The 12,303-nt window shown below is 47.0% G+C and overlaps 1 protein-coding gene across 1 annotated transcript; it reads right to left on the reverse strand.

The window, feature by feature from the left end:
* Positions 1 to 289: 289 nt before the first annotated feature.
* On the reverse strand, positions 290 to 10,596 carry LOC133256584 (uncharacterized). The gene is made up of 6 exons (XM_061431375.1): positions 10,488 to 10,596; positions 10,110 to 10,214; positions 3,827 to 3,912; positions 1,882 to 2,103; positions 1,476 to 1,605; positions 290 to 1,028 (listed from the first exon to the last, which is right to left on the reverse strand). Exons 1-6 carry the CDS (start codon positions 10,594 to 10,596, stop codon positions 301 to 303), a joined length of 1,380 nt encoding a protein of 459 aa, XP_061287359.1. The 3' UTR covers positions 290 to 300.
* Between the last annotated feature and the right edge of the window lie 1,707 nt (positions 10,597 to 12,303).

A 12,303-nucleotide genomic window follows, 5' to 3' on the forward strand; every position in this document is an offset into this window, starting at 1 on the left:
TTTCGAAATACTGTAATAGCCAATACATACAGGCATGCCTTAGGTGGCCACAGGAATGCAGTTTAAAAAATGAAGAAAAAAAAAATCACACTGGAACTACTTAATTTCTTCAAAACCACTGAGCAAGAAAAGCAACATTGAACTTCCATACTGATTTTATATAATGTCTATACAGTACCTTGACTTAAATCCAAGAGTAAAAGTTAAGACTCTCCTCCTTTATTTTTGGTAAACAACTGCATGGTAAACTTAGATGACTTTTTCCCCTAGATTTTACCTGGGAGTGGCCTTTTTAATTTTTTATTTAAAAGAGGGTAGGTTTGGCACTTTTATACTGATGTCACCAATGTTAATATTTCTTGGGATCTCAGGAAGATTCATACTCTTTACAGCTGATACAGCAGGGGCTGGAGCTCCTGCTAAGCCAGCCTCAGATTTCTCCAGTTTATTCTGTGCGTCAATTTGTGTAACAATCTCATTCATGTTGGTCTCCAGTACCATTCTCCCCATCACCATTTCTGCAAGAATATTGTGAACCTTGTCTACATGGAAAATTAAATCCAGTTCACAGACGTTTTCAAAACACTTGTCTAATGTTTCCACAAATACTTGAATTAGATCTAAAATGCCAAGTTCACTTTCTGAAGAATCCACACAGAAGACAAAATATAATGTTGCATAATGTCTATAAATCAGTTTGTTGTCGGATCCTCCAATTAATAATCCTCCTTCTAGGAAATTACAAACATTTTCATCTCTCTTAGATACCAAATGGAATGTCTCCCTGATGATTTGCTGTTGTGTATCTTCACTGTAGGGCTGGTAGAACTTGGAGAGCCGCGGCTTCCCGTGGTTGTTAAAGATGAGGATCGCCTTGATCGTGGCTGAGCCGGGCGGACTGGGTGGGAGCTGGGGGCCAGGGCGTGGGCAGGCGCGCGAGCTTAGCTTGGGGATCTCGCCGGCTGTCTTTCCCCACCCGCCCCCTCCCGCACAGGCGCGCGCGCACGCGCGCGCGCCCCCCCCCCAAACTAGACAATTTAAAAACTATCCTGGGACTTCCCGGTGGTCCAGTGGTTAAGACTTCCCCTTCCAGTGCACGGGGTGCAGGTCTGATCCCTTGTGGGGGAGCTAAGATCCGAATGCCTCAAGGCCAAAAAACCAAAACATAAAAAAACAGAAGTAATATCATAACAAATTCAAACAAGACTTGAAAAATGGTCCACATCAAAAAAATTTAAGAAAAAAGGCCTCTCCTGGAACCTCTAATTTTCTTAGTTCCTTCTTATGGATCCAGCATTCCAGAATTTGTCTAGAATTGTTAAAGCAGATGAATCTGTGAGCACATTGCACCTCATAGACAGGCCAGCAGATGTGGATGGAGAGGTGGGGCTGTTCTGTGTTCCTCTGTGCCCCTCGCTCGCCCCGAGTGTTCACCCAAAACCAGGCACCAGCCACGCACAGCCTAGAATCGCTACATCCTGCATCTTCTCCTTGTGGGGTGATGGAGACCCCCATTGTCCTCCCAGCTTCACAAGTTCTGGAATGTCTGTCCCCAGGCCGCTCCCTGCAGACCAGAGCGGGAGGTTGGTGCTGTTCCTCATCTCCCTTCCCAGAGCATAAGTGTCAGAGGGAAGGAGGTCTGGAGTCTAGCCCTGTCCACGTCATGTTCTGAGTCCCAGTGCTCAGCCTGGCCAGGTATTCAGTCAACATTCTAGAGTAGTGTTCAGATGACCTGCCACCCCTTCCCCCACTACTGCTCCATCCAGGCGTCTTTCCTGAGCTCCTTAGCACATCTCCAAGTCCAGGAAATAAAGAACAACTTCCGTATTTCCATTGTCACCAGATAAATCCGTCTATCCTTCTGCTCCTCATCTGAGTCACCTCCATCCTCAAGGTGAGGATGGGCACATCTGGCAACTCTGGAAAGTGAGCCCCCTGGAGTCCCTGAGGCTGGGTCCAGTCAAAGCCCACAACTCGGGGTTTCCTAGTTTCTTCGGGACAAATCAGGATCTGGAAAAGCCCTTCTTGTTCTCCTGCAGTCTCTCCAACCTTGACCTTGCTCACCAGATCCAGGGGCTGGTCGCCCTTGGCATCTTGTACTTCCTGCTCAGGGTGTTTCCATTCTGTCTTCCAGAATACCCGGCCTTGTTCCTTCCATTTTTGTTTGTTTGTTTGTTTTGTTTTGTTTTTAAAGCGTTCTTGACCTTACCCTTGCTTTCCAGCAACATTCCCATAGAGCTTAGATTGGGAGCTTGCAGATCACATGGTCCTGTGGCGACATCAGCAGGTGCCTGGGTCTGTGGGAACCTGGGACATGCTGACACTATGTCAGCCCCGGGGAAGCAGGAAGGAGCACAGAGATGGACACAGCTAGCTTGGAGCAGGAGGAAGGGGAAAGGATGAGACCCGCTTTTCGGGCCACGTGCTCCTCCAGGATGTAAAGTCAGGGGAGGGAAGGGAGGTGATGCTCTGGGATGAGGACTGAAAGATGCAGGAGCCAGTCTGGCCCCTCGTGTGGGGAGTCACAGGCTTTCCCTCCCTGCAGTGAGCAGGTGGCTGGGTCTCCCCTCTGAGCCTCCCTACCTGCACCCAGCAAGGCTCTGTTTGCAGAGACAAGGGCCCCTGTGAATCCTCGAAGTAAGAGTGGAGAGGGGGCCTGAGGATCCTTGCTCAACCCGAGGTTTGTGCAGCTTAGCTATGGATCCAGGCCTTGACCCAACCAGGCAGAGTCGGTGCTCATTAAGGTGAGGGGGCAGCTCCTCAACCCCACATTCTCAGAAGACAGGAAGTCACAGAATGCTGGATATTGTGTTTAAAAACCCCCATGGAAATAGCAACCTGTCATATCGAAAGCATGAGTGTTTGATGAGAAGATAAGACAGATAGTGGAGGGTGGGGGCCTCAGCTGCCATCTCCCCACTCCACTCAGCCTCTCACCAGTCACCAGCGGGCTGCCCCCCAAAAAGGCACGGAGCCCCCTTCCAGGGTCCAGCAGGACTTTGACTCATCTAAGTCCACTTCCGCTGAAATACAGGTGTTTTTTTTTTGTTTTTTTTTTTTCAGATGTTAATTTGAGACTTGTCACCTAGCAATCTCTTTAAGCCTGTCAGACGGCAGCCGTGATGCTGGGTCGCCCTTGCCTCCTTTTCCTCAGACTCCTTTGAGAAGGCTCAAAAAAAACCCCAACAGAATAAGGAAAAGTGGTAAATGAGGCGGGGTATGAGCAGAGGGGGCAGCCTGGGGCTCATATGCCTGGGGCAAAGCAAGCAGGAGGACCAGGCTCTCAGGGCTCTGGGGACCCATCCGTGAGCTGCAAATGTTCTCGGTGCTTTGAAGTCCCTGGACAGTGGTGGATCCTGGTGCCTTGGTGGGGAACCAGATCACTTAGCAAGTCGAGCTCAGACTTGTGGGAGCTCAGAACCGTAGGTGCCTGGTTGGGCTTCTCCAGCTGCTTGGACAGCTGGCCTTGTAAAGGGAACACCTTTAAGGCCATCCCATGGCACTTTAGGGCTTCCAAGGTGGCACTGTGGTAAAAAGTCCGCATGCCAGTGCAGGAGACCCAGGAGACGCAGGTTCCATTCTTGGGTTGGGAAGATCCCCTGGAGGAAGGCATGGTAACCCACTCCAGTATTCTTGCTTGGAAAATCCCATGGACAGAGGAGCGTGGCAGGCTATAGTTCAGGGGGTGGGAGAGTCAGACACGACTGAGCATGCGCACATGGGGCTTTCATTCTGGAACACAGAGCAGGAAGGGCTCCTTGGAGGTCTTGCAGCTGGGACCTCACTGCTCAGGTCATGATACCTGCCATCAGGCCTGGCCTGATACCTGCCGTCCCACACTGCCCTGAAGTGACTTCTTCTGGATCTTCACACGTTTTTCTCCAGACAGCCCTGGAAGGTTGGGAACTTCTGCTGCAAAAGGAAATCAAGATAAATTGATCAGCAGCTTGGTCTTGTAGGGTCTTGGGGGAGGGGGTGTCCCAGTGAAAATGACAAAGAGCAGTGGGTGGGGAATGAGGAGTGTGGCTGGGTGACCATCCCCTGGCTCCTAAGACCTCCAGCCCCTGGGAGGAGACAGTGAGTGGGAAGAAGGCAGAAATACAGAAAGAGGGGTGAGGGCAGCTCTGATTCTTTTCTTTTATAGGTTATTACAAGATATTGAGTATGGTTCCCTGTGCTGTACGGCAGGTCCTTGTTGGTTATTTATTTCATATATAGTAGTGTATATCTGTTAATCCCAACCTAATTTATCCCTCCCCTGATCCCCTTTGGTAACCATAAATTCGCTCTCTGTGTTTCTATTTTTGTAAGTAAGTTCATTTGTATCATTTTTTTAAGATCCCACATATATATGATATCATATGGTATTTGTCTTCCTCTGTCTGATTTACTTCACTTAGTATGATCATCTCTAGGTCCATCTGTGTTGCTGTAAATGGCATTATTTCATTACTTTCTATGGCTGAGTGGTATTCCATTGTATACATGTACCACATCTTCTTGTCCATTCGTCTGTTGATATGCTGCTTCCATCCTTGACTATTGTAAAGAATGCTGCTATAAACACCGAGGAGCATGTATCTCTTTAAATTAGAGCTTTGTCTTTCCCAGATATGTGCCCAGGAGAAGGACTGCTGGATCACATGGTAGCTCTGGTTTCAGTTTCTTAAGGAACCTCCTTCCTGTTCTCCCTAGTGGCTGCACCAATTTACACTCCCACTAACAGGATAAGAGGATTCCCTTTTCTTCACAGCCTCTCCAGCATTTATTGTCTGTAGATTTTTTTGATGATGGCCATTCTGACCAGAGTGCGATGGTACCTCACTGTAGTTTTGACTTTACAGATTTAGATTTTAACATATTCTGGAAACACCCTCACAGACACACCCAGAAATGATGTTTGACCAGCTAGCGAGGCTTCCCCCAACCCAGTCAAATTGAAACAAAATTAACCATCTAAGAGAGGAAATCAAAATTGAACTCAATATTTCCGCAGGTCAGGGTAAGCCTGGAGCCTGGCTTCCTTTCTCTTGCAAGGGCTGAGCTTGGCAATCCAGGGCTGGGCTGTCTCATCCAGAACCATCACCACCCAAGACCATGGAGCTCTTGGAGCGAGTCTGGTCTGACCTGAGGTGTGTTTGAGGGTCAAATATACCCTGGATTATGAAGATAATTTTTATTTAGAAAATTTCAAAACAAGAAAATATCAGGGATTTCCTTGGTGGTCCAATGGTTAAGACTCTTTGCTTCCAATGTAGGGATTGTTAGTTCAATCCCTGGTCAGAGAACTAAGATCCCACATGCTGCCAAAAAGTAAAATAAAGAAATAAATTAATTTAAAAAATAAAAAGAAACTGCTGCTGCTGCTGCTAAGTCTCTTCAGTTGTGTCCGACTCTGTGCGACCCCATGGACTGCAGCCTACCAAGCTTCTCCGCCCATGGGATTCTCCAGGCAAGAACACTGGAGTGGGTTGCCATTTCCTTCTCCAATGCATGAAAGTGGAACGTGAAAGTGAAGTCGCTCAGTCATGTCTGACTCTTAGCGACCCCATGGACTGCAGCCTACCAGGCTCCTCCATCCATGGGATTTTCTGGGCAACAGTACTGGAGTGGGGTGCCATTGCCTTCTCCCATAAAGAAACTAGGTTTTAAAAAAGAAAATATTTCAATAATAATTTTTGACTACATGTTGAGATAAAATTATATTGGTCTATTGTGTTAAATATATTGTTAAAATTAATGTCAAATGCACATGGCTACTGGGAAATTTAATATGACATCTGTGAATTGCACTGTTGTCTATTGAACTGGCCCTGATCTAGAAGGAAACCGAAGATCCCCATTCACACCTTTTTTGAATCTAAGACTCCAGCAAGGAAAGGCCCTGGGGGGCTTCCAGAGTTTCCACTGGAAATGTCAGGTCCTCCTGGTTGTCCAGAGTCAGAGACACCCAAGCAGGTGCTCCTCGACTCAAAAATGTGCCTCCCACAAGGGGCCTTCTCAGAAGGGCCTTGGATAAGGCCCCCTCACAAAGCCCCAAGCCTGCCTTCCAGTGCCTGGTTCTCCTTGTACTCTGTGGTGTATCCTGAAAAACCTTGCTCGCAAGTTCCGAGGGGGCTTTTCCTGGTGCAGGAGTCCTCAGGGCTTTTGTCCATCCACTGTTATTGTTGTTCAGTCTTTGAGTTTCGTCCAATTCTTTGTGACCCTATGGACCGCAACACAGCAGGCTCCCCTGTCCTTCAGTATCTGAGTTTGCTCAAACTCATGTCCATTGAATCCGTGATGCCATCCAACTATCTCATCCTCTGTCACTCCCTTCTCCTCCTGCCTTCAATCTTTCCCAGCATCAGGGTCTTTTCCAATGAGTCCGCTCTTCACATCAGGTGGCCAAAGTATTGGAGCTTCAGCTTCAGCATCAGTCCGTCCAGTGAATATCCAGGGTTGATTTCCTTTAGGACTGACTGGTTTGATCTCCTTGCTCTCTGAGGGACTCTCAAGAGTCTTCTCCAGCACCACAGTTTGAAAGCATCAATTCTTCAGTGCTCACCCTCCTTTATGGTCCAACTCTCACATCCGTATATGACTACTGGAAAAACCATAGCTTCGACTATATGGACCTTTGTTAACAAAGTAGTGTCTCTGCTTTTTAAAATGCTGCCCAGGTTTGTCATAGCTTTTCTTCCAAGTGTCCTTTAATTTCATGGCCACAGTCACTGTGCTCACCAGGACATCAGAGTCGGCAGAGAAATGGCCCCATTGTCCTCACAGCCTGGGACACAAGGTCTGAGTTAGTTTTACATTTCAAGATTTTGGGGGCAGATTTTTCAGCATCTGTCTGTCCTCAGCAATGCACTCTGGTAAAATGGAAAAGTCTGTCATGTCCACCTGGGATTAGGAATGGAAATACTTATTGTCTCTTTTCTAGACTGATCCACAGAGAGGGCTCCCTCCTGTTGTTCCCCAACATCCATTTTCATCACGTCACCTCCAACCTCGATCGTAATAAAAGTCTGACAGTGTTTCCCCATCTATTTGCTGTGAAGTGATGGGACCGGATGCCATGATCTTTGTTTTTTGAATGTTGAGTTTTAAGCCAACTTTTTCACTCTCCTCTTTCACTTTCATGAAGAGGCTCTTTAGTTCCTCTTCTCTTTCTGCCATTAGGGTGGTGTCATCTGTGTATCTGAGGTTGTTAATATTTCTTCAGCAACCTTGATTCCAGCTTGAGCTTCATCCAGCCTGGCATTTCACATGATGTACTCTGCATAGAAGTTGAATAAGCAGGGTGACAATATACAGCCAAGATGTTCATGATCATGGGAGATCTCAAAAAATATGTGTAATTTGTGTACTGGGAGTACGAGAGGGAGCCTTTTAGCAAGAGGCCTAATTCATTTAACTCAGGGAAAATAAAATCAATTTTCAATAGGCAGCTTTAAGACTTGCAAAGTGTTGGATTGAGGATCTTACTCAGTAATCATCTGTATTATGTCATATCCTGGCTCTGGGCCTTCCAGAGTTGGGGGGTGGGGAGGATAAGGTCTGTGGCTGGTGGCAGGCGGCTGCCAGTGGACTGGGGCTGTTCGGCTGGAAGGGAGCCAAGAAGTTCATTTCCTTCCATCCATTTTGCTAACAGTGGCTGCTATGATGTTCCACCCGAGTCCCTGCCCTCTGCACCTCCTACCACTCAGATCCCTCCTAGAGGCTCCATTTGGGCTCATAGATGCTTACAGCTTCTGCTCCCAGCTTCTGTCATCAGGATTCCATATCTGGCCCATTTTTACAAAAAACAAATGCCACCGATAGGCTGGCCTTGCCACCCCAGGCATTTTGTTACTCTTACTTTGTTACTCTCAGCTTTGGTTTCATCATCACTTAACAATCATTTATTAAAAGAGCAGGCACAGTCTGCATCCACTCCAGCGTTCTTGCCTGGAAAATCCCATGGACTGAGGAGCCTGGCGGGCTACAGTCCATGGGGTCACACAGAGTCGGAAACGACTGAAGCGACTTGGCACGCACAATCTGCACTTGCCTTCTGAGATGGCCCACACTATAAATATGCTTCTCACCTAAAAAAATAAATAAATAAAATAAAAGAGCAGGTACATGCGCCAGGCTTAGGGCTAAGTGTGGACCAGGAAGGCAAGCTTTTTCTGGGTCTGCACATGTAGACAAAATTGGTTGATTTGGATTTTTAATAAAAGCCCTCATTGGTTGAATTCATTGTTCCTTTTTGTTTCTTTCATCTTCATGATAACTGAGTGCAAGTCCAGTCCTAATATTCATGCTGGACCTCATCTGCCTTCAGCACCACATTGCTTTGGAATCTTCCCCCATGGTCCTGAGATGGCGGCACCCGGCCTTAGAGGGTCTGCCCTTCCTTCTCCTTGGTGTCCCGTCCCAGAGCAGGGCCATGGCCAGACACGCAGTTTCCTCCACCTCTGAGCGGGCCTGTGGCCGTGTGGATACAGCAGAGACCCAGTTTCAGCTGACAGTCTCACTCTGCAGGGCAGGAAACAAAAGAGTGATTCAGTTCTTGCGAAAACCGGTCAGATTTCCACCCAATCGTTTTCCTTCTTGAAACCACTTTTCATGTTTCCATCCCAGAAATGAATTAGAAGGAAAATGAGTTGTTGCGGATGTGCTTGGCATGGCTGGTCCCCCACAAGTGAGTGCGTTCTTGCGTGAAGCTGTTGATTTCAGTTTCTAGGGTTTTTGGATGTAAAACAAATGTTTGATGTATTGTGTATTATCTGCCCTGTTATAATTAAACAGCCTCTCCCTGCTTTATTTGGAGAAGTACTTCATGGATTGGTATATATAGGGTCCTTGGAAAGCTGCTTTTACGTAAGTTTAACACAAGAGAAAATGGTCATGAGCCTTCGTTTGGATTTCTTGATGCCTGTTCCTCCCTGCAAGTTCCAGAAACTGCTGCTTCTTGCTGGCTTTTAGGTGATGGCCACGTCCAGTGATGGCCCAGTGCACATGGGCATCAAGATGAGTCTCCAATTTGGATAAAATAGCAGACTCCACTCTGTTCTTCTGTAACACCATCCTGGGCACAATTGACTAAGAGCCACATATGTACCAGAAGCTGGTCACAGTGTTTAACATGTGACTTCCTGTAATTCTAAATATGTTTTCTATCATCTACTTCTTTCTTTTTAACGTTTTATTTTATACTGGAGTATAGCAGATGGGGCTTCCCAGGTGGCGCTGGTGGTAAAGAATCTGTCTGCCAATGAAGGAAACATAAGCAACACGGGTTTGATCCCTGGGTCACGAAGATCTCCTGGAGGAGGGCATGGCAACCCACTCCAGTATTCTTGCCTGGAGAATCCCAAGGACAGAAGAGCCTGGTAGGCTACAGTCTATAGGGTCGCAAAGAGTGGGACACGACTGAAGCAACTGAGCCCTCATGCACGCATAACTGATTTACAATGTTGTGATAGTTTAGATGGACAGCAAAGGGACTCAGTCATAAATATATGTGTACTGATTCTCCCCCAAAAGGCCCCTCCCATCCAGGCTTCCACATAACACTGAGCAGAGTTCTGTGTGCTATACAGCAGGTCCTTGTTGGTTATCCATTTTAAATACAGCAGAGTGTACATGTCCATCCCAAACTCCCTAAGTATTCCTTCCCCACATCATTCTCCCATGGCAACCATAAATTCATTCTCTGTGAGTCTGCATCTGTTTTGTAAGTAAGTTCATTTGTATTATTTCTTTTTATATTCCCCATATAAAGGATGTCATATGGTATTTCTCCTTCTGACTTACTTCACTCAGTATGACTCTCTCTAGGTTCATCCACGGCGCTACAAATGGCATTATTTCATTCTTTTTAGTGGCTGAGTAGTATTTCATTGTATATATGCACCATCCACTTTCTTCTGCTGCAAAGTGGGGATGGATGCTGGATTCTGGCCAGGCCTAACCACCTAGAATTCACTCTTCACGCAGCTCAGAGGGGCCTAATTCATGCTTTTTGCCCAAATGTTGGTCCATCCAGGCCCATGTTTACCAGGACCCCAGGTTAGGCCAGGCCTGAGCTGGGACACCTCTGCAGTCAGCATCCCACTGCCCCTCTGGTCTAGCCTCACCACTCAGCTGCATCTGGACATCAGCTTCTGCCTTTGCTTTCCAAGACAATGCCGATGCTGCAGTCATATTCCTCAGGGTTTGCTGCGAGACAGAGCCCACATGAGCTGGTTGAAGCAAAAGGGGGTTATGACAGGCTGTAAGGTGGCTTTCAGGATGCTAGGGAGAGCAGGAGCAGACTCCAGGAGGAGCAGACCTCCAGAGCTGCCCAGCAGACCCAGCTGCACCCACGGTGACCAGGTGGGGCTGCAGGGCCTGTGCTCAGCCCGCACCTGCTGCTCCCAGTCCACACACCCACTCTTCTCACACAGCCACGCAGGCGTTGTGGCCACATGACTGGTTCCAGATGAAATCTCCCCACTCTGCATCAGAGGGTGGACCTGAAGTGATGCCAGCTTCTGGCCGGATGTGGCCAACAGGAGGCACTGGGGGAGGCAGAGGAAGGAGCCCCAGGCCTGCCTCCAGCAGCAGCTTCACCCGCTCTGTCATCACCTCCTAGTAGCCTGCCAGGTGAGCGCAGCCCCCTCGTTCTGTAACACCTCCTCCTCTTAGATCCCAGATAATGGAATTGTCTCACTAAAAAACCTGATGGGATTCACAAAAAAGCTGTTAGAATTGATGAGTTTAGAGAAGCTGCAGCATACAAAATCCAGACACAAAAATCTTACATACCTATATCCTCGGAACAAACGATTGGAAATTGAAATGAAAATCAATTTCATTTAATATCACATCAGCTATATTAAGTACTTACCAATACATCTGACTGAAGATGCAAAAGATCCGTGCCCTGAAAACTGCAAAACCTTGCTGAGGGAAATCAAAGAAGATTTAAATTGATGGAAATATAGACCTTATTCATAGGCTGGAAGGCTTGATTATTTTCAATTGATCTATACATCCAAAACAGACCCAATCAAAATCCAAACAAACCTTTTTTTTATTTTTGTAGAAGTTAACCAGCTGTTTCTAAAATGTGAATGGAAACACAAAGGACCTAGAATAGGCAGAACAACTTAGAACAAACAGAGAATTAATGCCACTGCGCTGTGCTTAGTCACTCAGTCATGTGACCCCATGGTCTGTAGCCCACCCGGCTCCTCTGTCCATGCGGATTCTCCACGTGAGAATACTGGAGTGGATTGTCATGCCCTCTTCCAGGGCATTGTCATGCCCAACCCAGGGATCGAACCCAGGTCTCCTGCATTGCAGGCAGATTCTTTACTGTCTGAGCCACCAGGGAAGCCCAAGAATGGAGTGGGTAGCCTATCCCTTCTCCAGGGGATCTTCCCAACTCAGGAATCGAACCGGGGTTTCCTGCACTGCAGGCGGATTCTCTACCAGCTGAGCTACCAGGAAAGCCAGACTAATGCTACCTGGTGTCAAAAATTATTACAGAGCTACTACATCCCCTGGAGGAGGAAACTGCATCCCACTCCAGTATTCTAGCCTGGAGAATTCCATGGATGTAGGAGCCTGGTGGGCTATAGTCCGCAGGGTCACAAAGAGTTAGACATGACTGAGCACAGAGCACAGCACAGCATACTAATTACTATACTAATTATTATAGAGACAGTGTGTTACTGGCATAAACATTAGCAAACAGAATAGAGTTCAGAATAGACCCACCATATATAGACACCTTATTAATAATCTTGACAAAGGGACAGAGACAACCTACATTAACGTGGTTATAAATTATAACCCAGCTCGGAAAATGCTGACAAACTTCTTTTGAGAAACGGAAATTCCTTTTTAATGGAGTTGCATTTGTCTACTATTTACCTTAAGATTTCCACATTTTACAAATTTTTTTCCAGCTCAAATTCACAAAAATATAGTTTAAGGCATCCTCTAAAAGCTTTGCCTTTCACATTTTTGTCTTTATTTTGCCTGGGATTGTATCTCCTGTTACAAGAAAGGAAAAGGGGTCTGGGGTGGTGGGCTGGCTGGTCTGTCCCCTTCTTGGATTTGCAGTGCCCCCTCCATCTTCTCTCCAGACGAGAACCTAGCAGCTCTTCTGGACCTAATATCCACATAAATGTGGTAAGACTGGGAGAAGGCAATGGCACCCCACTCCAGTACTCTTGCCTGGAAAATCCCATGGACGGAGGAGCCTGGTAGGCTGCAGTCCATGGGGTGGCTAAGAGTCGGACACGACTGAGCGACTTCACTTTCACTTTTCACTTTCATGCA

Source organism: Bos javanicus, chromosome 11 (genome assembly GCF_032452875.1).
Source record: "Bos javanicus breed banteng chromosome 11, ARS-OSU_banteng_1.0, whole genome shotgun sequence".
Taxonomy (NCBI): domain Eukaryota; kingdom Metazoa; phylum Chordata; class Mammalia; order Artiodactyla; family Bovidae; genus Bos; species Bos javanicus.